This window comes from Juglans microcarpa x Juglans regia, chromosome 1S (genome assembly GCF_004785595.1).
Source record: "Juglans microcarpa x Juglans regia isolate MS1-56 chromosome 1S, Jm3101_v1.0, whole genome shotgun sequence".
In the NCBI taxonomy this organism is placed as follows: Eukaryota; Viridiplantae; Streptophyta; class Magnoliopsida; order Fagales; family Juglandaceae; genus Juglans; species Juglans microcarpa x Juglans regia.
The window spans coordinates 2,905,073-2,929,997 of record NC_054595.1 but is presented as its reverse complement, the minus strand read 5'-3'; the positions used below and the strand labels follow the sequence as shown (position 1 = coordinate 2,929,997).

Below are 24,925 nucleotides of genomic sequence, written 5' to 3'. Positions count from 1 at the left end.
AAATATATATATATAACTTAAAACTTTTACAATTTTTACACGATTACATTATAAATGTGAGAATTTACTCTTCCTATAACTATTCTCAAGTGTCATTGTTTAATTTTAGATTGCGTTTGAGTATTGAACTGAGTTGAGTTAAGTTGAGATGATAAAATATTGTTAGAATATTATTTTTTAATATTATTATTATTTTAGAATTTGAAAAAGTTAAATTATTTATTATATTTTGTCTTGAAATTTAAAAAAATTGTAATGATGAGTTAAGATGAATTGATAATCCAAACGAAGCCCTAGTCTAAGAACAAATTGGAGGAAGAGATCATTGAAATTTTGATCTCAAAGTTAACAATGGCACTTTATCATGTGAAATTAACACTTATTTCAAAAATTTAAATTGATAAATATTGATAGATTTTATTATTTATTTTATATATTAGCACTTCTCCTCATGTGTGGGTCATATTCTCTCTCAATAAGTAATCCAATACGTAGAATATTCAATTAAGTAGAGTAAAATGTAGAGTCAAGATTCAAATTCAAGACTTTTGTTCTAATAAAAAAATATTTATTTTATTATTTATTTTATATTTTAATACATACCACCCTACCATAACGATTGAATTGGAGCAGATGGGTGTGGGGGTGGACTTTGTGCCTACCAGAACTCCTGTTTTTATATGGTAAGGGTTTTTTTAAAGCCTTTTAATAGAAGAATACATGAATAGGTTAAAATCCAGTTAGTCTCAGAATGTGATTGCTGCATAGTCCAAGATGTGAGATCCTTGGATCATATACTTTGTTCCCGTGAATTAGCTTGATCTTCTGTTTGGAGGTAATTTTTTTATTTTTTGGCGTTTAGATTAATGTTACCTCAACGTTGGAAGAAGTGGGTCTTGTTTATATGTGGAGATTACTAATATGAGAAATACTTTAATCACAAAATAATTACACAAACTGATGTGACTTGCTATGATTTGTTAGATTGTAAATATATTTTTATTATAAAACAGATTTGACGGATCACATGAAATCATGTCAATTTATGAGTTTATTTTTATATAATCTCTTTGTGGCTATAATATTTTTATATTAATATTGGCCTTAGGCTCTTATATAAAATTGCGTTTGGGTAGTGAGGTATTTTGATATATTTTGTAAATAATAGTAAAAAAATAATAAAAAAGTAATGATAGAATACATTGATACCCAAACTAGGCCTAAAACAAGGGAAAATTCAAATGTCTAGAGTAAAATGGACTGTTTGATCTTACGAAAGACTCAAACTGAAAATGTACTAAGCAGAGGATTGTGACAGTCAAACTTAATGGAAGTTGTTTTGAGAAAGAGGGATTTGTGGAGTGGGTGGAGTGATTAGAGATGCTAAAAGAACTTTGTAGCTAGCTTTACTCATGTTATAGTTTATAGTGAAGGTACTAATACCATGAGGGAGGCAACGAAGTTATACTTGAGAGATAGAGATAGAGATTTCTGTTGCATTGGATTCACAAGTTGTGTTTAATCAAGATTCGAAAAAACAGTTCGATTCAGGCCGATTCAGCCAATTCAAATTGAATCACAAAGAAACAAAATTGATTTTAGTGAATTTTTTTAAATCATTCATTGAACCACCTCAATCGACTGATGTAGACCGATTTGAATCGATTCAAAATTGTATTTATTTTTATGTTGTCTAACAATTGAGTTTTTTTATTTTTTATTTTTTTTTACAAAGAAAACTATGATAGAACTAGACATAAATTAATTTTTCATCATTGTATTTGATAAGAATCGCAAAAAAATTGAAAGATAAAACATGTAGTTCTTTATTTTTTTAGTTGAAAAAAATGAGATGAATAAGTATTTTCTATAAATTTGTGGTCGTGCATAACATACTACATTTATCACGTGCTTATAATTTTATGGTCTTTATCTTCTTCTATATGAGGTAAAAAAATGTTAATAATTGAGATTAAATACATAAATTACGTATTTAGTGAAACTATCTAGATTTATATCATATTTTTATTAAAAATATCAATCAATTTATATTTTATATTTTTTTGTACATGATATAAAATACTTGATTTGCATTATATATGAATTTTAACACTTTTTATTAATATTAAAATAATCAATTCAAAATTTTCATGAATCGACTAATCTTGTTGATATTCGGTTAGTATTTATTAGAAATAGTCCATATTTGATAATATTGTTTTGAGAAGTGTTAGGTTTTCAAAAAAATATCAGAAAAATATTAAGATTAATTAAGATACGTTAGATCTATTTTATAATAATAAAGATTTATAATTTAACATAATACAACAAGAAGTTAAATGTTTTTATCAACAAAAAATTTTCCATTTTATTTTGCAACGAATTTTTTAATTTTATTTTGATAAGATATCAAATATTTATAGAGAGATTTGTTTTTATTTTGATAAGATATAAAATTATAAAAGTACCTCGCCATTACAGCGATGCTCTTCCAAAGTACAAAACCTCGAATCTCCTCTGTCATATTCCCATTCCCAACGAGAAGAAGCTCAGAGATCGCTCACTGAATGGTTTAAATTGTAATTTTGAAGATCATCCTCCTGCGGCTTACAGTCCCTCAGATCTCCCGGTAATTTTCTGGTTTATGTCTTCTTATTCATAATTTTTTGCTGTTCTTTTCTTGATTACCTCGTTACAAAACCTAGTTCGCTCAGGAACCTCGATGATGCTTTAATGTTAGTATTTCCTATCGTATTTCTTTCAAACTCTCCTGTCTGGTTGCTGGAAAAACTTGAGAGGAAAGAAATAAGGTGCTTCAGAAGGAATTCCTTCTACAATCGTGTTTGTGCATTAGGGTTGGAATTTTTTTGCTCATTACACTTGGGAATCGAATAACCGAGCCGGCCATGAATTGGCTCAGAACTTTTTTTTTTCCTAATTTACCTCTTTGTAAAGCGCTGTGAACGGAGGAAAGGAAAGAAAAATAAAAGTTTGAGTGGTCTGCTCCCTATTACTATAATGCTGAATAGAGAATTGAAAAACTTGATTGATCCGAAAAAGGTGTATGTCTCAGGCCCAGGCTCTGAAATAAAAATTTATTGTCTTTCTGGTTTAGTTATATTTTATTCTAATTCTCTTATGACATGTAATTCCAGAGTGATATGAGGTATTATATGGATGTATTTACTTATTTATGGGTTTTCTACAGTTAAGCTGTACAATTACAACTCAGCTTTTCATGGAGGGAGGGGGAAGTGATATGACCGCTGCTGCGCCTTTTGCCAAGTGGAGAAGTGATTTTTCGAGGACTTTTCAGTACTATCTGGACCGATCGACACCTCACCCGCTTCAGAGGTGGCTAGGAACACTTGCAGTGGCAACGGTTTACGTTTTGCGTGTTTACTCTGTAAAAGGGTTTTATGTCATTTCCTATGGCGTGGGGATCTATGTCTTGAATCTCTTGATTGGTTTTCTGTCACCAAAGATTGATCCAGAGCTCCAGGCTTTGGATGGGGCTTCTCTGCCAACAAAAGGTTCTGATGAATTTAAACCTTTCATGCGCCGCCTTCCAGAATTCAACTTCTGGTAATTTATTCCTCATTTTTATCAGTTTTCTTTGCCTTAAGGTTCTGCAAATTCACCCGTTGATAATTGTTTTTTTCAAACTCTATTTTCCTGAGGGAGTACCATGTTTTGGTAGTTTAGTAACTGCACTGTTTCCTGTTTGATTGGTTTAAGGCTGGATATTCACCTTTTGTTTTAGGAAATGCATCGGGAGAAGCAATTTATAGGCCCACTTGAGCTTGACCATTGTTTTATTTGTTGGGTTGGTAGTCGTTGTCGTCATTAGTTCATATTGGAGGGATGATCTCCTGTATTATGTAAACCATCATGTTTCAATACTTTTCTACATTCCGTTCTCTTACCTTGTATGATTTTATTTTCTCTTTTAGTGGGAGAAGTTTATAGATGGTTGAATGTTAGTATTTTAATGCAGGCTTATACGTTAGCCTTTTCATTTTGAACTTCAAATTCTAGTTGTAACATAACTAGAAGGCATTTTACTTATTTTTTGTTAAACTTTATTATTTCCAACTTCCGAGCAAGAGTGTGCTTTGCTTACTTTCACAAATTGTAAACTGCATTTTAGCGAGTTGGCTAATGGAGGTTCCCTTGCAGAAGCATTACTATTTTGCCAACAATACTGCAGTTTAGCAAAGAGTTAAACCATGTTAGCCAGGACTTGGTTGGCCCGTATATTTTACCCTTGAACATTGCAGTGGTCACCTTTACTGCACATCAATTGTAAAGTAACAGGCTGATGCTTTTGGTGGTTATATTTTTTAACTCAACGTGTGTACAGTTTTGTTTTGCCTGTACTACCTTGTAGTGACTGATTTTTTTTATGTTCGTGTCTTCAAATTGTGTTTTTCTGTTCTAATATGTTTTGTAATACTCAGGATTATGTGGTTGTGTATAGGAAGGTGGGGACTATGATCCCACGTTGCTTGGGAGGGAGAAGTTCATGCCCTTTATAACAATTTCAAGGGGCTTCAATTGTGACCTTGATTACTCATTTTGGTTTATGTGCCCAGAGGTGTCTTGGGCCTTCCTTGGGTTGTTACAATTGGGCATTCATTGGGTTGCTACAAATGTTATCTTAGCCAAACCCAACAAGGAGTGTGGGACTTGAGCTATGTCACCTATGATGGAATGGCCTGAAGAGGAAGCCAGGAATTAAAGGGGGGAAGATTGTAATACCTTGGATTGTGTAATTGTGTATAGTAGGGTGGCGAATAAGAACATTGCTTGGGAGGGAGAAGTTTAAGTCCTTTGTAATGATTCAAAGGGGCACCAGTTGTAACCTTAACTAATCTTTTTTTAGTATGGGCCTAGATGCGGTTTGGGTCTTCCTTGGATCGTTACACACTCTTTCCAATACTATATCGTAGAAAATTAGAATTCCTCCAGTAATACTCATCAGGGTGTAGCCTAGTGGTTAAAGGATAGCTTGGGATAAGATGTACACTCAAGGTTCCCTCAAGATTACATGATACACAGTTTCAGCAGGTATGGTTTGCCCCCCTAGTGTGGGTCTAAAGGGTCCCCCACCTTAATGATGTTTCATGTCATCAAAAAAAGAATTCCCCTGGTAGTACCTTGTGCTACAATTTTTTTCTTGTGCTGCTTTCTTAATTTTAAGATTAGAAGTTGAGTTGCATGGCTTTGATGTTGTCAATCTAGTGACTTAGTTTAGTGCCTTTTGATATGTTGGCAATTAGTTTTTTGTATTTAAATTTAATTCCTCCATGTATGTTTTTTATTGGTATTCCTCCATGTATGTTAACAATTTGATAAGTGAAAAGTATGTTTTTATATTTCGATACTTGTTTTATACCTTATATACAATAATGTTTTAGTTCTATGAAGTTTTGTAAGTGAATTTCCTAGTTTTGTGGCTTTAATGGTGATGTGTCAATCTGGTGAGCTAGTTTAGGCTTTTGATATGTTAGTCATGGTTGATTTTCATATTCAAGTTTCATTCTTCAATACAGCGGCCGGAAAACTTCCCTGATTTACATTTCCATACTTTGTTTACATCCCACATGCATCATTGTTTTACTCACATCATTCTTTAAGAGCATTTTGGATTTTCAATCAACTTCCTCCTGGTCAATTATTTCAGGTATTCTATTACAAAGGCATTTCTTGTTGCATTTGTCCTGACCTTCTTTCCTGTATTGGATGTGCCTGTGTTCTGGCCAATATTGCTCTGCTACTGGATTGTACTATTTTTGCTCACAATGAAGCGACAAATCCTACACATGATCAAGTACAAATACGTCCCGTTTGATATCGGAAAACAGGTGAGTTAACTTGTTCTGTATCCCTCCTCCCCCCCCCCCCCCCCCCCCCCCGGCCCTTTTTTCTGGTGGCCGGTCCTTTTAAGCCATTCGTCTCTTATATGTTTGTTCTTTGCAATATGTTTCATTTTGTGACAGAGGTATACTGGTAAGAAATCAGCTGGAACAAGTAGGGGTTTAAGAAGAGATTAAAAGCTATAAATGCGTTGAGTCCAGAAAAAAAGAGGAAAAGAGATGCTGAAGACCTGTAATATTATTAGGGTGGAATGGGAAATTCGTACTTTGAACATGCTTGTATATATTTTCACGTTCGTAGGAAACATGTACATCACCATGAATAATTGGGTTTGAGAACTCATTTTCAGGCAGAAGGGTCCCTCGTAGCTTTTGCATCTTCTGTAGTTGAGCAAAAACCAATCTTGGGTCAATTGTACGATCCATTCTTGTTGAATTAATATATTTTTTTAATCTTTTTGATATGCTATTGAGCCCCATCCTACATTGCAATCTGCAAGTCAAGGTTGATTAAGAATTCTCTTATTTACGCTTGTGAAGGAAATAAAAACTGAGCATTAGGCTTAGCAGCAGTATCATTTTTGATGGTGTGTATGATCGATCATCTTGACTGAAGAAGTAACACAAAGAATTTAGTTTCTGTTTTTCAACTGCTATAAACCAATTTCGTTAAGAGTTAATGTGATCACTGAAATACCAAAATCCTTTTTATCTGGCATTAACTTGGAGCCACGTGCATCTAAAGCACCTTTTGTTTTTCGTAATTGTACAGAGAATTTTTTAAGCATCTTATTCTTATTATACTATAAATTGAATCCAATTCTTCTCATTATTTTCGTATAACCCAAGGGGTTGGCCTAAGCGGTGAAGGCCTTGATCTTGTAGTATCACTCTCTTCAAGGTTTAAGGTTCAACATCTCATGGGTGCAAAAAATTCTTTGAGACTATACCTCCTGATGACAAACCAGCCATTTAACCAATTTCGTGTAGGGAAAGTTTCGAGTGTAGTGCACGAGATCAATATTTATTCTGCAAGGGTGGGTCCAAAGGTCTTGTCTTGGAGAGGTTTCTCGATATTAAAAAAAAAAAAAAATGAAAGTGCTGTTGTAATTTAATGGGACAGCTGATTATGCACCTGTGTGTGTGTGGTTTTGTTCTTATTCCTTGCAGTGGAGTTCATTCCTTGTTGTAGTGGGTATATCTGAAGAGGGAGAATAAATGCTCTTTATATAGTGTATTAGAATAATTATGGTCACCACGAGCCATAATTAATAGAACTTTTAAATTCCTTTTAGCTTTATTATATTTGTGAAAGATATTGGCTGTGAAAGTGTCAACAGACAATGAGTTTTAGGAAATAAAAATGATAAATTCTACTAATTTAAATAGAAATTCGTAATTTAAATTCTTCCATGTAAATAATTAGTTGGTGGTTGATAAGGTTTTAAGGTTTGGTTGAGATGTAACCCTTACCATAAGTGAGGTTTTAAGGTTTGGTATTACTCTTACCATAAGTGAGCTTTTAAGGTTAAGTGAGGTTTTAAGGTTTGGTATTACTCTTACCATAAGTGAGGTTTATATATATACATTCCATAAAAAAAATACAAGTAATTTTATTTCATAATGAAGAGCGAAGCTATTTATTTTTTAAAAAAAATTATATACATTTATATAAATGGATATAGACGGGGAAGCTTTTTGGACCTCCATTACTTATTTATTTTTTGAGCAATTATACTCATCAGCTACTATTCACTCTCACACCTAATACTTACAGCTTTTTCATAGGATGTATTGGTGTTTTTCGTAAAGTGTGAGAATGTTTTTCATTGGATGTGGAGGAATGAATAATGGCTGATGAGAATAATTTTTCTTTTTTTTTTTTTATACAAGAAATTTGAGGATGAACATGGATGGCTTTAGAGGTCCATTTTTGGATGATTCTTTTATTAAAAGTAAAAGCTCGTGGAAACTCAAATAAATATAAAAGCCATTCATTTCTCCACCAGCAAACCTTAATAAAGGGATTTGAGCTTTTGGAGAGCAGCAGTTTTTGTGTCTATATCTCAACTATTGCCAACCAACCCCACATAGAAAGCCCTACAAGCCATGTAATTATTCTTTTTTTTTTTTTTGGCTTTTTGCAGTATCAAGTAGCAGCTGCAGCTGTATGACAATGATACCTACAATACAAACCAGTCTGGTGTTAACTATATGTACTGACGATTACTGGAACTCTTCCTGTATATACTGATGAACTTGGCCACAAATTCTGCAGAAAAAAAAAAAAAATTGCACAAATTGAAATGAGAAATAATGTTATTTCATCCACCTGTATTTAAGTGCAGATAAATGTAGTATATTTTGAGTGATTTTTCATTCACACGGTTTTTTTTATTAAATCACTTAAAATATATCATATCAGACAGTGTAATGAATATGAAAAAGATTAAGATGAAAAAGTAGTATTGTTCCTGTGATTGATATGCATGCATCATTATAAATAATGACATAAAACAGTGCCTTTTATATTACCTTCTAATTTCAGTATAGCACTTGTTCCTGCTGGGAGTTTCTTATTCTGTCAACAACAAACTTGAGAGTTAGAATCACCTTCTCAACAACACAAATGTAACAGAGCAAGCATATGACTATATAGCAACTAAGCTGCCAGTGAAAACCGACAAGAGTCTCAATTCTAAGTTGGGAAATGCTGCCAAAGGCCTGTGGCCTGATTGACATAACCCCCAGCCTCCAAAATGGAGGTTTAGAATTCGAAACCCCTCTCCCCAACTCAATAAAAAAAAAAAAAACAAAAACAAAAAAGATTGGGAAATGCTATTTTAAATCATTAATCTTGTCATCCCAGTTATATCAATCAACATGTCGTCATATTTTAAGTAAATTATCATTTAAATAGTTGACTTATAAAATCACTTAAAATGAATCACATCAACGTGTGTAATAAAGATAATAGCATTAAGGATGAATAGTAGCATCGCCATTCTAAGCTATTATCACCTTTTTCAACTAGACAAAGTAAGAAAAAGAAATAGCAACTCACATAATAAGCATGCCAATAATAAAGTTGCCTCTTTGAACTAGTCTCTACTCGCTTAAGGAACTGTTCCACGAGCTTCTGCATGTTGGAAACGTTAAATCTTAGTCAGTATCTTAATTGATACATATTTATCTAGACTCTAGGCATCTTGAATGTATCACCTGGAGGATGAGTTTTGGGTGTACAAAATCCAAAAGAAGCTTTTGAAACTTTTCCCGTATGTAAGATAACCTGACAAAACCAAAACAGAAATGAGGAATGCCATTAAAACTATGCTAGTTGCAGTACGATTTATAACAAAGCTCCATTTCGATCTACGCCTATGATTCAATTGTTGGAGTAAATTCTTCCTGCTTATACCCAGATGACAGATTTAAGCAGCCTCAGGAGGATTATCTCTCATTTCAAGGGCTAGAGACCGAGGGTACGTAGCTTGCAGGATATTGAGTAAACTGCATCAAACTTATCTCAAAGTCTCAAACAGGAACTTTGTCATTTACTTTTTCAACTTTCAAGACTAGTCATCAGGTATAAATGCTGTAGTTCGAAGAAAGATAGACACAATCTGTAAATCTCGTGACATTAAGGCACATTAAGGCTGCGTTGGTTGCAAGACTTAGCTGAGCTCAATCTAATTTTAAGCTAAGTCTAACATCCAAACACCCAACTCTCAAATTACTAAACTCATCTCAACTCAAAACCTCCTTACACGTAAAATCTACAACCTTTTTCAACTTTTCATAAAAAGTACTAAACTCATCTTAATATCCAAATACATTTTAAACTTAGTTTAAATAAGTCCCACATAACTCCTTCTACTACTCAACTTACTACTATTCATAAAGAACAGCTGAGCTCAGCTCAACATCCAAACGCAGCCTAAATGTTGGTCATATGAAGTCTACATGTTGTGTGATCTGTATCTCTCGTTAAAGAATTAAAAAATAAAAAAAATAGAAAAACTCACCTTGTAGGCGATGGATCAGCTAGGATATCTGCAGCAAGTTCGTCTAGGACTTCTTCCCATCCAATTGGAACTGGTTGGTCATCATCGAAAGGGTAACTGCACAGGCATAGCAACCTAATTGTAAATATAGTTACATTGTTGGAAATTAATTTTTTTTTCTCTTCAAGAACTAACTTGTGTGCTTTGCATGCTTCCAAAGCCATGATTGCTTTTCTCAGGTTCTGCTTTGATTTAGTAGCAATCTTAGTGGCAAAGGTCGTAGGTAGATCAAAGTCCTCCTTTCTTGCTATCTGCATTAGAACCTCTATGATCTGGGAAGTTGGAGGTTTGAATGGAGTTTAGGAGAGAAGTCAGAAGCTAGGAAGAATAAAACGTTCTAATATTTTATAGGGATAAACACACTTTGTACGCTCAAACTAATAAAGGTTTTGCCCTTTGCAATCAAAATTATCAAAATTGCTATTTCTGTGCGAAGTGTATAGTTTGGACTTTGGAGTGTTAAAGTGTAAAACCTTGGTAGTTTGAGGGTGCAAAATGTAATTTTCCTTGTCCTATAACTATCAATATACAGTTGAGATAAGAAATCAATCTGAAACTTACTTCATGAGTAACAGGGGCATCAACCTTCATAACTTTGCAGCGGGTTTTCACAGATTCAAGGATGTCTGCATCATCTTCACAGCAGAGAATGAGTTTGCAAGACTCTGTGTAACAGTCCATGATCCACTTCATCAAATGCTGAGTGCTCTGCTCTGCTTTGTCAACCTCATATAGGACTATCACTGAAAACAACAAGAAACCATGTGAAAAAAAAAATCTAAGAGTGTGTTAGTTAGTTATACTATCAAGAGAAATTGTGCAGACATTTAGAAATATTGACCTTTATATTCTGGCCTGAAATTGACATTGCTGACTTCAGGGGGACTGCATATTGACTGCTTATTTCCTTGACTAGTCCTATTAATGCATATTTAGCATTTGCTTCCAAGTTTACATTGAGCTCCACATGGTAAGTGCTGAATGTTAATGGAACGACTACTTGCATTGGCCTTCTTTCCTGTCAGTATAGAACATGAACTCCAAACACTTGTTTGAGAGGTAAACCTTTATAACTACTAACTGATTATCAATATCAACTTATTTGTAGCTGCCTGAACTTTAAAATCAACCTTTATTCAGGGCAAGATCAATGCATTTTTTTTTTTTGTCATAATTAGCTTTTTAACACTAATATAAAAATTGTTGTCTTAGTGAAAAATGCTAAAAACTTGACACAAAGTTTACAAAAAAATCTTACAAACTCCATATCATTACTCTTATCTTAGTACTATGAAGACTCAAAACATAACAGAAGAATTCAAGTACTTTGAAAGATGAAAAATTTTCGTTACATGTAACTCCATCGATGCATATTTTGTAGTTTTAAATCTCCCAAATTTAATGAAAAATCTAAAATCTGATGAGGCTTTTGAAAACAAGAGTCATGCAAATATGTTTGTGACAATAGCTAGTTGGATTCAGCACATCTCAGTCAAGTATTTATAGAGCTAGTGGGTTTGAATTTTATCAGGCGACCATATAAGGTCACAGCAGATTGGAAATATCCCTTTAGTTTAAAAACATAATTAAGTTCAATTGCTACTCCCAGTCAATATCTATTAGAGTAGAGCATACCTGAATCTGGAAACATCTGAGATCATGCGATATCTGCGTATGATTTAGATAATGCAAGCTTAGGCATCCATAAATAATGTATAAGAACAAAAAAAAACTAAGAAAAAGTTTTCCTGAATTTCATGACTAGGAACATACATTCCAACAATCATCACCATATATTTCACGTAGAAGAGCCATTGTTAGTGCTTTCTTCCCTGAACCAGATGGTCCCTTGAGCAAAATGTGGGGACAGACATCATGGGACACCTAGGAATTCAACATAGTATGAGTTGTGCATGTAAATGGACAATGACATAAGATACCGACAAAGATGAATAAGATTGTAATCATAGCAGCTTGCCAGTGAAACCAGATGGAATTTGTAGAAGAGTCCTATATGCAAGCTAGCGTGGAAGACACCCACTCCATACCGTTGACATGACAGGATTTAATCTGTAACTTCTCTTACAATTCAATTTTGTCTTGTAAACAGTGTGGAGGGAGTGTCCTCTACAATGGCCTACAAATATACTTTTTCTTTCTACCCATAACCATTGCGATGAGACAGATATTACAGTAGTAAAGAGTTTTCCATTATGCAATTACTTACAATTTGCTTAAGAAGTTGAGCCTCTTGTTTGTGGCAAGTGAATCCATTCAATGAACCAGGCTGATGTTTATCCGCCCAAAAGTGTCTAAGGTTTTCAACCACAAATGCCTTCTCAATAAACATAGTTTCATCAACTGGTCGATGTTCAGGTGATTTTGATGTTCTGCAAGGGCCCTTTCTCATGCAAGCCAACCATAGCCTTGATTGACTCTTCCTCCTATTGGCTGTGAATTTTCTCATGCTCTCAGTGGTTCTCCCACTAGTATCACTCATCTTACTACTCTTGTTGCTAAGTTTACCGCTATTTTTCCCACTCATAGCAGAGCTAGAGGAAATAGTTGTTTGCGAAAAACCAGTTCGGGATGGAGTATTCCCGGGGTTAAGATCAAAAGTATCATTTACTTTAAATAGTTGGTGAGTAGCAGCATCTCTTGAGGAAATCATTCTAGGCTTCGGGGCGAAATGGCTCTCAGAACCATTATTTTTGGGCAGAACATTCTTCTGCAGCGCCAGTGCTGTGTGATCCCTGGAAAAGAAGATATCACCTGGTGAAATGGATTCAATGCTCTCAAGTACAGGTGCATTATCTTGAAGACCAACAGAAAGCTTTGCCTTGGCAATCATTTCATTGAGTTCACCTATTGAAGGTGTTTTTACATGATTCACAGCTTCCTTATGTTTACGAACCATGTTGGGCAATGGCGAGGGGGCACTCTCTTCTCTCTGCAGCATATTACCATAATCGTTTTTCCTCAGTCTTGGAGCAGTCGCTGATCTACGCCTGTAGTTTGTTTTCTCACCTACCACTCTATCAACTTCAAGAAGCTGTACTGGATGAGCTCCATTTCCATCTCTACTCACAGTTCTGTGATTTTGCTTTCTAGTCGACCCTGCAAAATCATTCCTATCCAGTTTGCGCTCATCTAACCTTGGTTTATAGGGAGAAACATGGCTTTCGCGCTCTGGTCTTGACATGGGACTAATATTTCTTTTATATTCAAAACCCATTGGGGGTGAAAGAGCAGCACCAGCACCATCGTCTATCCGTACTGGCTTGTACGGTGACTTGCTGCTGCTGCGTCTCCTCTGAGCCGGGCTGGCCACTGAAGTAGTAACCTTTGCAGGAGGAGATGAGACTTCATGTTCAAATCTCGATGAATGATGCCTCCTGCTGAATCTCAGTGGGCTGGTGTTTCTTGGCATCACGATTTTGGGCCCTTGGTCAGAGTCCAAATCTCCATTATTATGACTGGTTTCACGCCATGGACTTTCAAGCCAGTCTGTCTCCGTATCAGAAGGTTCGTACCCACTCCGCCTCTGCTTCGACGCAGCTGAAGAACTTGGCTGGGCAGCCCTGCGATACCACTGCGAATCCTCCATTCCCAGAACACCAAAACTCAGTCGGCTATCTCGAGTTTGGAATCAAACACTTTGTTAAGTGTTTGATTCACAAGGACACCAAGAAGTCTGTGCGATGGTGAAGCAAATAATCGTAAGAGATAAGAGAAAAGATCGAGGAAAAGCCGGAAGAGGGTATCCAAAGAGATTGGAATTGAAAGCACCCATTTCGGATCATATGCTTAAATTTAAGAATACGATGGTTACAAAGATGAGACATCGGTGATGACAATGAAGATGATTGGTTTTAAGCGGGTAACGCTCGTCTCCAGGGTATTTACAACTGCAAAAACATGTTGTCTTGTCTTTCCTGAAATTTCCATGCTCGCCATCGAGGATGCTTTGTCATATACTTCGTCTCTTAGGCTATAGGACAGAAATTTTGTTAAATATATGGCATAAGAGGGTGCTATGGCGGCTGTATCGTTATACTCTTTTCTCTTATTAAACAGTTTGCATTATGTCGGATGGAAGTTCACAAAAACGGCATCAAAGGTAACGGTTTTCTTGCTTCGGTTTGTGTCTTTTTGGAACCACATGCTGCAATGAGTTCTGTACAAAAATCTTAAATGTTTTTGTCCAAAAATTTAAGGTTCAAAGAAAAATATAATTACGACATGAGCTATGAACTACATCTTCTTTCTCATTTGTCTTAACAACTATATATAATTGAATTGGATTGCAAACAATAAAACTCATAAAATGAATACTATGCATCAACCATTATTCACTCTCACAATTCATATTTATAATTTTTTTATAAGGTGTGAGGTGTGGAGTATTAAATAGTGACTGATGAAAAAAAAATTTTAACTCATAAGAATTCTAGAGTGAAGAACGTATTGTATAGGTTGGAATAAGATTAGGAAAATAGTTGGCGATTTAATTGTGTGATTTGTGTTGTTCTAAAAGTGAAAATGTATGGTCCCTCCCCCCCTCTTTGTTTCCCTCTCTCAATTCCTTAAAGAGTAATGCGACGTATAAGTCTTAAATAGACAAAGAATAGTTTTTTCTTTTATATTCTTTTAAGGCGTGATTTATTTTTTTATAAGAGCTTATATGAGACTTGTCTATTTGAGATTTATACAAATTATTACACTTACTTAAAAATCCAGACTGATAATCTGTTTTAATTCGCACTTCATTACAGATATAACAATCATGAGATTATTAGATATTAAATTTGTCAAATTTTGTTTTGTTTTTTTTTTAATTTGTCAAATTTTGTTTTGTTTTTTTTTTTTTAATTTGTCAAATTTTGTTTTGTATTGTTTTTTTAATGTGTCAAATGACATTTACAATCTCATACTAACATAATACAGACGCACATTTCTCTTATTTTTGTATCCAAGCGTCAAGATCCATGACCTCTACATATATTTTTTATTTTTACAAAGAGAATATTTCTCCATAGAGTTAGAACTCACGACATCACCCTCGTTTTTATTACTACAAAAAAGATATAGTTTGTGTCGGTGAAAAATCACAATAACAAAAGAAATTACAATAAAATGAAATAACAAAAAAAAAAAAAAAACCGGTTGGATTGAGGTACGAAAATTTGTTCTCTTTAAAGAGATTTAAGTCCTATGTAATAGACAATGTTTAAATACCGGTATAATATACCTTCTCTTGACTTGTCTTCTCTAAGATACAATAATTCTAGAGTTCATCGCATATGACTCTAACCAATTCTGAGTAAGTAGTTTTGTCCAAAACACCACAAAAAGAAACACCTCTTAGAATCTCTCGAATATCAAACAAAAACTATCAAATGAATTAGTATGAATTCTATTTATGCACCCGTCTGACTGAGCCAAAGCACCTATTTATAGGCTTGTAAAACTTGCTAATAATTACACTGTGTAACGCCACATTTATTCAAGAAGCAACCGAAGAATTAAACTCTACATAAATTAATGCACGAGATATTAATCTGAAACGGCTAACATCGTTTAGATTGGAAGAAGAAATAATTGAAATGATTTGTAAATAGTAATAATATTTATAAGTTAAAATTTATAAATAATAATAAAAAATACTGAGATAATCTCAACTCAACCCTAAGTTCAAAATACTCTAAATCTTAAAAAGAGTAGTGATACTGTTGAAGATACTACAATGATGAGTTTCTTAAAGCCAGAGCTATTTTTTTATTACTTTTTTCTCTCACTTTTATTTTCAAATTTAACTACTCAATATTTTTTCTTATATTTTAAATTATTACTCTAGTGAATATTTTAAATAAGAACTTAAATTATTTTTAGTATTTTTAAAATTATTATTTTTTTATATTTTCGTAGTTATTTAAATTATTTTTAAAATTATTATTTAAAACTATAACAAATAAGATTATGAGAGAAAGTGTAGATGATTGAAATAATAATTAATTTAATTGAAATGAATAAAATATTGATAAAAGTGATTTAGAGGATGAATAGTTACTATTCATCTCCTAAATATTTTTCTTAAAATAAGAATCCGGATGGAAGAAGGTTTTGATAAAAAAAAAAGTTATAGAACATCGGATGAAAATGCTTTAAATTATATACAAAATTTGAAGTCATAGCTAGAAAACTAGAACCCCAATAGCCATAAATGCAATGCATGCCTACTGAACGAATACGTAAAGTACTAAATTAATCAAATTTATTACAAACGACTTTCAATCCATAATTACAAAATATATTAATGTTAGAAAATTTGGAACGGCATGCAAATCAAATAAAAATCTATATTAATGCTTTAACCCAAACGTTGCAATTTAAAAAAAGAATCGTTACAGCAGTTAAAACTTTCTCAAAAAAAAAAAAAAAAAAACCTAATTAGTTAAACCTTTCTAACAATTTTTAGAAGTATGTATATTTTTTTAAAAAGTAAAATATTTTAATCATAAAGAGATTACATAAAAATAATCATGTAAATTAATATGATTTGATATGATACGTTAGATTATAAAATTATTTTTATTATAAAATAAATTTAATAAATTAGATAAAATTACGTTAGTTTGTAAGATTATTTTTATGTAATTCTTTATAAATATATATATTTTTTTGTGTTATAAAAAAATAATTTTTTTTAAGAAACTGAATAAATATGAAATTTTTTTTTTATCAAAGTTATTGGAATCGCAAGTTTCTCTCTTTAACAATTCTATCCATTCGTTTATCAGTATTCATTGAATTAAAATGATGTGTTTCTTGATCAAAACATAAGATTGTTGATCAGTAGGTAGCCATGAAAACCAGACTTTTTGGGTCAGTGCTACCGGAAAAGAAGTGGGTTTGAATAGCGGGGAATTCTCCGAAATCACTGAGAATGGCGTGCCGTGTGCTCTCAGCCTGGCGCTAACGGTATCCCTTTTCCGTACGAAAATGGTGGTTATATGCTTGTACCATTGCTCCTGCATTCAAGTTCCATATCACAACCCCATAGCACCGAATTAGGTCACGGCTGTTCGGCCTGTTTGGTTTCTACTTATATCTACTTCGAATTTTCAAGGTTCCGGCGATGGAAGCTCCGATGAAGTTATTCTGCGGTCATTCCATTCTCAGTCGCCAAGTCTTCGCCAGAACCGGACACCGACTACCCTCGCTCGTAGTCTCTTCCGTCACTCGTAGAGAGATAAGACCCCGGTTCTCTCTTTCACACGCTCACTCTTCATTTTCGGCCGTCCCTGCCAATCCGAATCCCTTCTCGTTTCTTTCCTTCTCCCAGCCCTTTACCTCACCAATTCCGACAGATAGTTTTAGCCAATCCCTGTCCCGTTCAAATGGCGAAATTTCCATCTGGAGCCGTTCTCCGGGGAATTCTATTGTGAATGGGAGTAATGCGGGGGTTTTGGGTGATAAAGAGCGCGTCGTGACGGTGGTGTTGTTGGGTTGGCTCGGGGCCAAGACCAAGCACCTGAAGAGATACGTTGAGTGGTACAACTCCAGGGGCCTTCACGCGGTGACTTTCGTGGTTGAAGTGAGAGAGCTGCTGTGCTTTGATTTGGGCCAAAGGCTCGAGCAGCGTATGTCGGCGTTAGCAGACGAGCTCGTTTCGTGGGTATCGGAGAGGGAGGAGGACGGTAGAGAACGGTGCTTGGTTTTTCACACTTTTAGCAACACGGGTTGGCTTAGGTTGATTAGTCAAACTCTCATGGTTTTTTGCTTTACACATTTGGATATACTTGTTTGTGGGCTGTTTTGGCGATTTTCATAATTGTTTTCATGTTGCAGCTATGGCGCCATTCTTAATGCTTTCCAGGGTAGAAAGGACTTGATGGATAAGATCAAAGGCTGCATTGTTGATTCGGGAGGAGGAGACCAGTTTAATCCTCAGGTTTTTATTTCGTCCCGGTTGAAACCATTCGAAGTAAAAATATGTTTGCCAACTCTGTGGGTGCATTAGTATCTTTTCATTGATAGCCCATGGATCTTTATATGTTTCATAGCATTGGTTATGTACGTCTGAGATGAAAACTGTCTATGTGTATGCAATTGTGGTTTTTTTTTTTTTTTTTTTTTTTTTTTCCGGTTAATTATCTAATGACAAAATATAGATGATGTTAAAGGACTGAACTTCAGTCGAGTAAAGTATCACCTTCAAATCTAACCTGATAAACCCAACTCACCTCATACCTTAGAGTATATAAACAATAAAGTAGCTAAAATGAATTAATGGTCATTGAACAGGTCAGAGTGGCATACCAATTTTTTTAGCAAGTATAGGAAAATGAAAACATGTACAAGGAAATCAGTAATGTTTTTAGCTGCTTTTAAGTTCTGTTAAGTATTTTTTTTTTTTTTAATTTTTATTGATTGTTAAGTTCTGTTGAGTTTTAGGCATCCTTTTCCTGTGGGTAACCCCTATTCCGTACCTAACCTCCTGGCATATATGATATAATTCTCTCTCTCTCTCTCTCTCTCTCTCCCCCCCCCCCCCCCCCCCCCCCCCCCCTCCCCCCCTCCCCCCCTCCCCTCTCTCACAGTTTGGTAGGAGTCTGAATGTGTGAAAAGTGGACTGAGCACTTGGGCTGCTACATCTGTCTTGTGAGGCTGTCCCAGGTAGTTCAGTGATACTTTGTTGCTAACAATCGCAACTGGAGTTACTACTGAACTAGTTCAATTATGGTTATAAGTGCCATCAATTATATGTTATTTCTACCTGAGTTTTTAATGTCCATAACTGGGTTGTCAAAGCAGCTAAGTGGCATAGCAATGCATATACTGGTTTTTCTTCCCCCTTTCATTGATTCATATTGATTGTGCCATCATTGACATAGGAAAGAAATTTATTAATTCTAACAAAAAGAGAAAAAGAAGAAAAGACGAAAATCGGATCTTCAAGCAAACCGGTAATGTATCTAGTGGGCTTGGGACTTCTGTGCTTTGCCTTGAAAGTGTTCAATTTACATCTAACTCTTACTTGGCGGTATCCCTTGGCCACTTACTTTGTCTTTGACACTCATCTGTAATTCTTATCTTCTTGGAATGTGATTCTCGTCTCTGAAGCATTTTCTTCCCAGGTAAATCTCCCAAGTCCCATGAATCTAACAGAATGCAGTGAGCTGCAACACTTCAAAAGCAAGAACTGAAGTTTTGTTTTCTGGCACTTGGAAACTAAGATTTTTAAATAGCGATGAAGTGACCTAAGTAGATTCTACTGAATCATTATTGACCTTGCCTGATTTGTTTCAACATCGTAACCCTGCTGTGTGGTTTTACTAGAGTTGCATCTGTGAATAATTATTTAAGAAAATATCAATATCAGCTTTAATGCACAGCAACTGCATTTGTGATCATGGGGTGGGATGATTAAATTAAAAAGTGAAGTGTCCATCTCTTTTGTTACTAAATGTTTCAACCTAGATCAAGGGTCTAATATCATCAAATTGCCATTTTGGCTCACTGGCTTCAGGATTCTGATTTCTGACAAGTTTTGAATGGGGATAGAGTCTTACTTCTATTCCAGGACTTGGAGAATGATTTTTCATACTGGAAACCAAGAGTAGGGCCACCAATGAGTTTGTTTGTCTCTTATATCCATTACCTGTCCTTTCCTCTTAAACCTTTTACTTTCAGTTACTAGAAACCTCTGTTGTTTATCTTCTTCAACCACGATTGCCAGCTCTGAGTGAAGATAAATTTTCAGTCCTTTGTTACATCATTTTGATTGTAGACTCTTTTTCTTTTTTTAATTAAAAGAGGACGGAACCTCATAGTCTTATCAATAAACCCTCACTCATGGTGGAAAATCACCATGGTAACACTTTTGAATACCTTGGCGGTTACATTGATTTGAGTCTCTTACCTTTCAAATTCATCCTTATTAATTAGTTTTTTCTTTGAGGATGCTATCCACACTTCATTTTAATCAAGTATAAGGATATTAGATAATAACTTGTCTTAACCTTGACAGGTGTGGGCAGCAGGATTCGCGACCGCTATACTGAAGAAACGCAGCTCTGCAGCATACCCTGTAGTTGACAGTGGAGAATTGAATGAATTCAACAGCGAAATGAACATGCCAAAGATGCAAGAAAATAAACCTCCACTAATTGAAACAGTACTTCTATCTGCGTTAGAGAAGTTTTTCTCGGTGGTTCTAAAACTGCCTGACGTGGAACTGTAAGTGTGTTGTTATCATGTTTTAACACTGCTACCATATTCTTTTTCTAAATGCTCTGCAAATATCTTGCAGTTGTTGTAACTTTGCTGTCATATTGATTATCGAACGACTGCATATCTTCCTGTTCCTAGATGAAAAGTAGCTGGCTGTTTTAGATAAAAGAAAAATTCTACTTAGCAGCCCTACACCCTACACCACACACATGCTGAGGGAAAAAAAAAATAAAAAGATAAAAAATAAAGACCCACATCAGCAAGTGTGTGACTTAAGGTTGCTTAGTAAAATGGCCAGAATTTTGATTGCAATTAATGCTTGTTTTGTTTTGCAGGAGGTTAAAAAGGATTGTTTCCAACATCTCAAAAACCCAGTCTTATTTCCCTCAGCTTTACCTCTATAGTACAGCCGACAAAGTGGTTCCATTTCAGTCTGTAGAGTTCTTTATTGAGGAACAGAGAAGGATGGGGAGAAAAGTAAGGTCTTTCAACTTTGGATCTTCCCCGCATGTTGACCATTATAGGAGTTTCCCCAACATATATTCATCAGAGCTTCATGATTTCCTCCTGAACGAGTGTTTTGCTAAAGTTGAGCAGTTGTAAGTCCTGCAACTGCAGATTATCCCCCCATACAATTGTCATGTTTCTTCATACCCATACAAAAAAACAATTGTCATGCTACCTCTTCATGTATTGTTTGCAACATTAGTTTGCTTAAACGAGCTGAACTTACAAGGAATAGATAAAATTTGACAAGCAAAATATCGACTCAAGTTCGCCTTATTTATTGAACGAATCGAGTCTAAACAAAATCTTATGCTCATTTACTAAGCCGAGTCTACTTGTAGAAGCATTGTGCAGTTTCTATAGTTCATGTCAAAACATATAATTCCACTAAACTTGCAGTATATTTGACCAACATATTACATTTTGAAAGGTGACAGAGAGTACGAGATTGGATTATTTGGGTGAACCATGTTATAAGTTAACATAAATTAGTGCTGGATGTGGGCATTAGCTCAGATTTGTGGGAATTTGAGACTTGAAGAGAACATACACTTCTCCAATCTATATGCTCAATAACACTTAAGAGACCAATTTATAGCTCCCGTGATAGTGAGATGAGATGAGATGAGATGGTTTTAGATAAAAGTTAAAAGTTAGATAAAATATTGTTAGAATATTATTTTTTAATATTATTATTATTTTGAGATTTGAAAAAGTTAAATTGTTTATTGTATTTTGTATAGAAATTTGAAAAAAATTGTAATGATGAGATGGGATGAGTTGAGATAGTTTTTTAATCCAAATGAGCCTGATTTGAGAAGTTAATTATTAAATAAGCCAATATTTAGAGTTTACTCAACATGAACTTCTGAAAATCTTTTCCGAATAATTTTTTATGGGATAAATACATTTTCTATTTCCAAACTATTAAGAGTTTACATTTTATGTATCAAACTATCAAAATTGACACATTAAACTCTCAAATTATTATTAACTGATACTTTGTGTTCTCTTAAAATTCAGTCGTCAAGATTGTGTGGCTTGAGTTATTTTTCATCTATCTTAGAGGATGTATGTAAAGTGCCATCTTGTTTTTTCAGTTTGAAGGTCCAATACGTATGTTTTGATCATTTTTCTAGGTAAAGTCAAAAACTTATCGATAAATTACAATTGTTTTAATCATGAGATTTACTATATATCAGTCACTATTCATTCTCACACTCAACATCTATAACTTTTTCATAGGGTGTGTGAGTGTTTTTCATATAGTATGAGAGTATTTTTTATAGGGTATGGGGTGGTGAATAGTGGCTGATGAGAAGAATTTTTGTTTAATCAACACATTTATATACTACTAAAATATGAAACGCTGTCGTGTCTAAGGTGTCCAGAGCGTAACCGACTTATATTTGGACAGATGTCAACAGTGCCTCCTCGCAAATCAACGGCTATTTCTATTCTCAACGGAATTTTGAATTTTAAACACCCACACCGAGACAGTTACATATAACTGCAAGGAAAACTGAATGATCGCAATTCCTCCCACTCTCTAAAGCCCCATTTGAAGAGTTTCTTCTTCTTCTATACCCCTAACTCCGTCGTGTTATAGAAACCCGGAGGGAGAAGGAAGAACTTCGGAACTCAACAAGCTTTCTCAGAGCAAGATAAGGCCTTTGATTTCTCCAAGGTTTTACTGAAACCCACTTTTGAGTTTCTTTCTTTTCCTTCTTGGTTTTCGTAGGCTTTAGAAGTTTTAGGAATTCTTTGGATTCCGTAATGCCGTTGATTCGATCGGTAATTTACAGGGTTTTTCATTCTACTTTTGTATAACCCTGTCTTGAACTCGTTGGATTTCCATGGTTTTTTTAGGTCACGACAATCGTTTTTCCTTCTTGGTTTCTTACTTGATGGTTTTCCTTTAGTAATTGAACTTTGAATTACCGAAGATTTGAGCAAGTCATTCATGGAGTAGTTTCTTTTTCATTCTTGCCAGAGCCGTTCGTGAAAGAACGGTTTCCCATTTTGTCCATAGTGTCTGATATTTTCTAGTGGCCTTAATGTGTAGTTTTCTAGATGTTTTTCTCGTTTACGTCCCAAATTTCATGTTTTTTACCTGTTTGATTTAGTTCTCTTGGAGCAGTAATTCAAAGGGAAACAGTGGATCCTTAGAGGTCCCTCCAAAACTTCAATCTTTCAAGGGTAAAGTTCGTGCATTTCTCTTTCAAAATCCACTCCGTTTTTTAAATTTTTTTTTAACCTCTGAATGCATTTCATACAGTAATGGATTTTGTTGACATTTTGGCAGGTGGGTACTGCAAATTCTTTCAAGGATGAATGATCTTATGACACAATCGTTCTTAAGTTATGTGGAACTGAAGAAACAGGCCCAGAAGGACCTTGAAGCAGATCTTGATATTGAAGCAGGCCAACTCAACCACACTGAGGAACAGAACCTCTCTCAGTTCTTTCAAGAAGTTGGAGTAATTAAGGGTGAAATGGAAGAGATAACCAATCTCTTGTTTGATCTTCAACACTTGAATGAAGAGACAAAGTCAACCCACAGTGCTAAAGTTCTTCGAGGGCTAAGAGATCGAATGGACTCAGACATGGTTGCAGTTCTCCGAAAAGCCATGATTGTCAAGGCAAGGCTAGAAGCGCTTGATCGATCCAATGTGACCAATCGCACGGTCTCAGAAGCATATAAAGAGGGAAGTCCTGTCGATAGGACAAGGATATCTGTAACAAATGGTTTGAGAGTCAAACTTAAGGAAATGATGAATGATTTCCAATCCTTGAGAGAAAATATTCTTTCAGATCATAAGGAAGATCTCAAGAGGAGGTACTATACTGCAACCGGCGAACTACCAAGCGAGGAGGTTATTGAAAAGATGGTTTCAGGGGCTGTGAAAGTTCAACTATTTGAAGGGAAAACTGAGACGAATTTGAGGAGTAAAGAGAGGCATGAGGCTGTGATGGATATTCAGAGGAGCTTGAACAAGCTTCATCAGGTCTTCCTTGACATGGCTGTTCTAGTTGAGACACAAGGTGAAAAGATTGATGATATCGAAGAGAACTTGGCCAATGTGGGTAGCTTTATCAATGGTGGAACTAACAGTCTTTACTATGCCAATCAAATGAAGAAGAAGAACAAGAAATGGGCTTGCTGGGTTTGTGCTGTGCTGCTGATTATACTGTTGGTGTGCATCATTTCTATGCTAGCTTCTTGAAGGGAAAAGGTCAGAAAATCATTTGTAGACTGCAAAGCAGCTCATGGTTTCTGACGCCCAAGTGAGGGGGTTTTCTGTTTAAATTAATCTCTAATTGAGCTGTTCTGAGCTCATAGAGGGGTTGTTTTCTTTTTGCTGCTTTAATGGATTTTGCCTTGTTAGATATCATTTTACCATTTTGGTAGAATGATTCCTGTCTGATATGCTGTTGTGTTCGCTTAACTGGTGGCAAGATTTAATGAGAAATAGATTTTCTAAATTGAATTGATTAAAGTGAAGTGTTCCTCTTCTTTTTATCAGATGTTTTCGTTCTCTACTATATTTGCTAAATTCAACATGATCGCTAAAAAAGGCTGAATCAACTGCTGTTATGGGGTTTTAAAGGGGAAAAAGGAAACAAGAAATTAAAATTAGGGGAATCAATCAGTTGAGTCTGGTAGTATCATCCGTTTGATTCAGTTTCTTTTTGACTGCTGGAAAAGAGAAATACTTTAGCTATAAAACGATTACACAAAAATAAATTCACAAACTGGTATGGATTGATGTAGTATGTCAGATTGTAAAGTTACTTTAATATAAAGTAGATCTAACGCATCACATGAAGTCGCATCAGTTTGTGGGTCTTCTTTTGTGTAATCTCTTTATGTCTGTAGCAGTTCTCGTTGGAAAATCTCAACGGGCAAGTTTGTCAATACAAAGAGAAATACTCTAGCCACAAAGTAGTCCACAAAAACAATTCCACAAACTGACATGGTTTGATGTGATTTGCTAGATTGTAAAGTTACTTTTATTATAAAATAGATCTAACGGATCAGATGAAAATAGCTGATTGGATTAAAGATGTTTTTAGTAGATTCGCTTGTTTGGTCAGTGCCTTCATATGCCTGATAACCCTTGACATTGAGTAGCTTTCTAATGAGCTCCGGTTTAAGATTTTAGAAGTGCGAGAAATGTTCTTTCATTCTGAATTTTATCATACTCAAATATACCAATTCGCATCACATTTTAA

The 24,925-nt window shown here is 34.8% G+C and overlaps 4 protein-coding genes and 1 long non-coding RNA gene across 6 annotated transcripts; 4 read left to right on the top strand and 1 right to left on the bottom strand.

Annotated features, from left to right (window-relative positions):
* The first annotated feature begins 2,474 nt into the window (after positions 1-2,474).
* On the top strand, positions 2,475-6,343 carry LOC121246087 (protein RER1B-like). The gene is made up of 4 exons (XM_041144084.1): positions 2,475-2,629; positions 3,209-3,585; positions 5,687-5,867; positions 6,003-6,343. Exons 2-4 carry the CDS (start codon positions 3,239-3,241, stop codon positions 6,054-6,056), a joined length of 582 nt encoding a protein of 193 aa, XP_041000018.1. The 5' UTR covers positions 2,475-2,629; positions 3,209-3,238; the 3' UTR covers positions 6,057-6,343.
* A 374-nt stretch (positions 6,344-6,717) lies between these two features.
* LOC121246082 lies at positions 6,718-7,265 on the top strand. Its single transcript, XR_005937054.1, has 2 exons — positions 6,718-6,803; positions 6,896-7,265. It is a non-coding gene; the product is annotated as an uncharacterized LOC121246082 (long non-coding RNA).
* Positions 7,266-7,857: 592 nt separating this feature from the next.
* Positions 7,858-14,008, bottom strand: LOC121245773. Its single transcript, XM_041143632.1, is given in 12 exon segments — positions 7,858-8,151; positions 8,415-8,460; positions 8,944-9,018; positions 9,102-9,171; positions 9,908-10,003; positions 10,082-10,218; positions 10,508-10,689; positions 10,788-10,829; positions 10,832-10,964; positions 11,582-11,614; positions 11,720-11,830; positions 12,174-14,008. Coding segments are annotated over 12 exon segments (2,367 nt in total). The 5' UTR covers positions 13,554-14,008; the 3' UTR covers positions 7,858-8,089.
* A 2,766-nt stretch (positions 14,009-16,774) lies between these two features.
* On the top strand, positions 16,775-20,944 carry LOC121247010 (transmembrane protein 53). Of its 2 annotated transcripts, none has more exons than XM_041145342.1 (4): positions 16,775-17,656; positions 17,798-17,900; positions 19,980-20,188; positions 20,518-20,944. In XM_041145342.1, exons 1-4 carry the CDS (start codon positions 17,085-17,087, stop codon positions 20,783-20,785), a joined length of 1,152 nt encoding a protein of 383 aa, XP_041001276.1. In that variant the 5' UTR covers positions 16,775-17,084; the 3' UTR covers positions 20,786-20,944. The 2 variants fall into 2 exon arrangements, with proteins under 2 accessions (XP_041001276.1, XP_041001275.1); XM_041145341.1 differs by having other exon boundaries at positions 16,794-17,698.
* Positions 20,945-21,491: 547 nt separating this feature from the next.
* LOC121247012 (syntaxin-112) lies at positions 21,492-24,189 on the top strand. The gene is made up of 3 exons (XM_041145344.1): positions 21,492-22,376; positions 22,816-22,888; positions 22,995-24,189. Exon 3 carries the CDS (start codon positions 23,020-23,022, stop codon positions 23,914-23,916), a length of 897 nt encoding a protein of 298 aa, XP_041001278.1. The 5' UTR covers positions 21,492-22,376; positions 22,816-22,888; positions 22,995-23,019; the 3' UTR covers positions 23,917-24,189.
* Positions 24,190-24,925: the final 736 nt, after the last annotated feature.

Coding starts and splice junctions, on each gene's coding strand:
- LOC121247010 (XM_041145341.1), top strand. CDS start 17,085: ATGGAAGCTCCGATGAAGTTATTCTGCGGTCATTCCATTCTCAGTCGC. Junction 17,699..17,797: donor AGCAACACGGGTTGGCTTAG/GTTGATTAGTCA, acceptor TTCATGTTGCAG/CTATGGCGCCATTCTTAATG. Junction 20,189..20,517: donor AAACTGCCTGACGTGGAACT/GTAAGTGTGTTG, acceptor TTTGTTTTGCAG/GAGGTTAAAAAGGATTGTTT.
- LOC121247012 (XM_041145344.1), top strand. CDS start 23,020: ATGAATGATCTTATGACACAATCGTTCTTAAGTTATGTGGAACTGAAG.
- LOC121246087 (XM_041144084.1), top strand. CDS start 3,239: ATGGAGGGAGGGGGAAGTGATATGACCGCTGCTGCGCCTTTTGCCAAG. Junction 3,586..5,686: donor CTTCCAGAATTCAACTTCTG/GTAATTTATTCC, acceptor CAATTATTTCAG/GTATTCTATTACAAAGGCAT. Junction 5,868..6,002: donor CGTTTGATATCGGAAAACAG/GTGAGTTAACTT, acceptor ATTTTGTGACAG/AGGTATACTGGTAAGAAATC.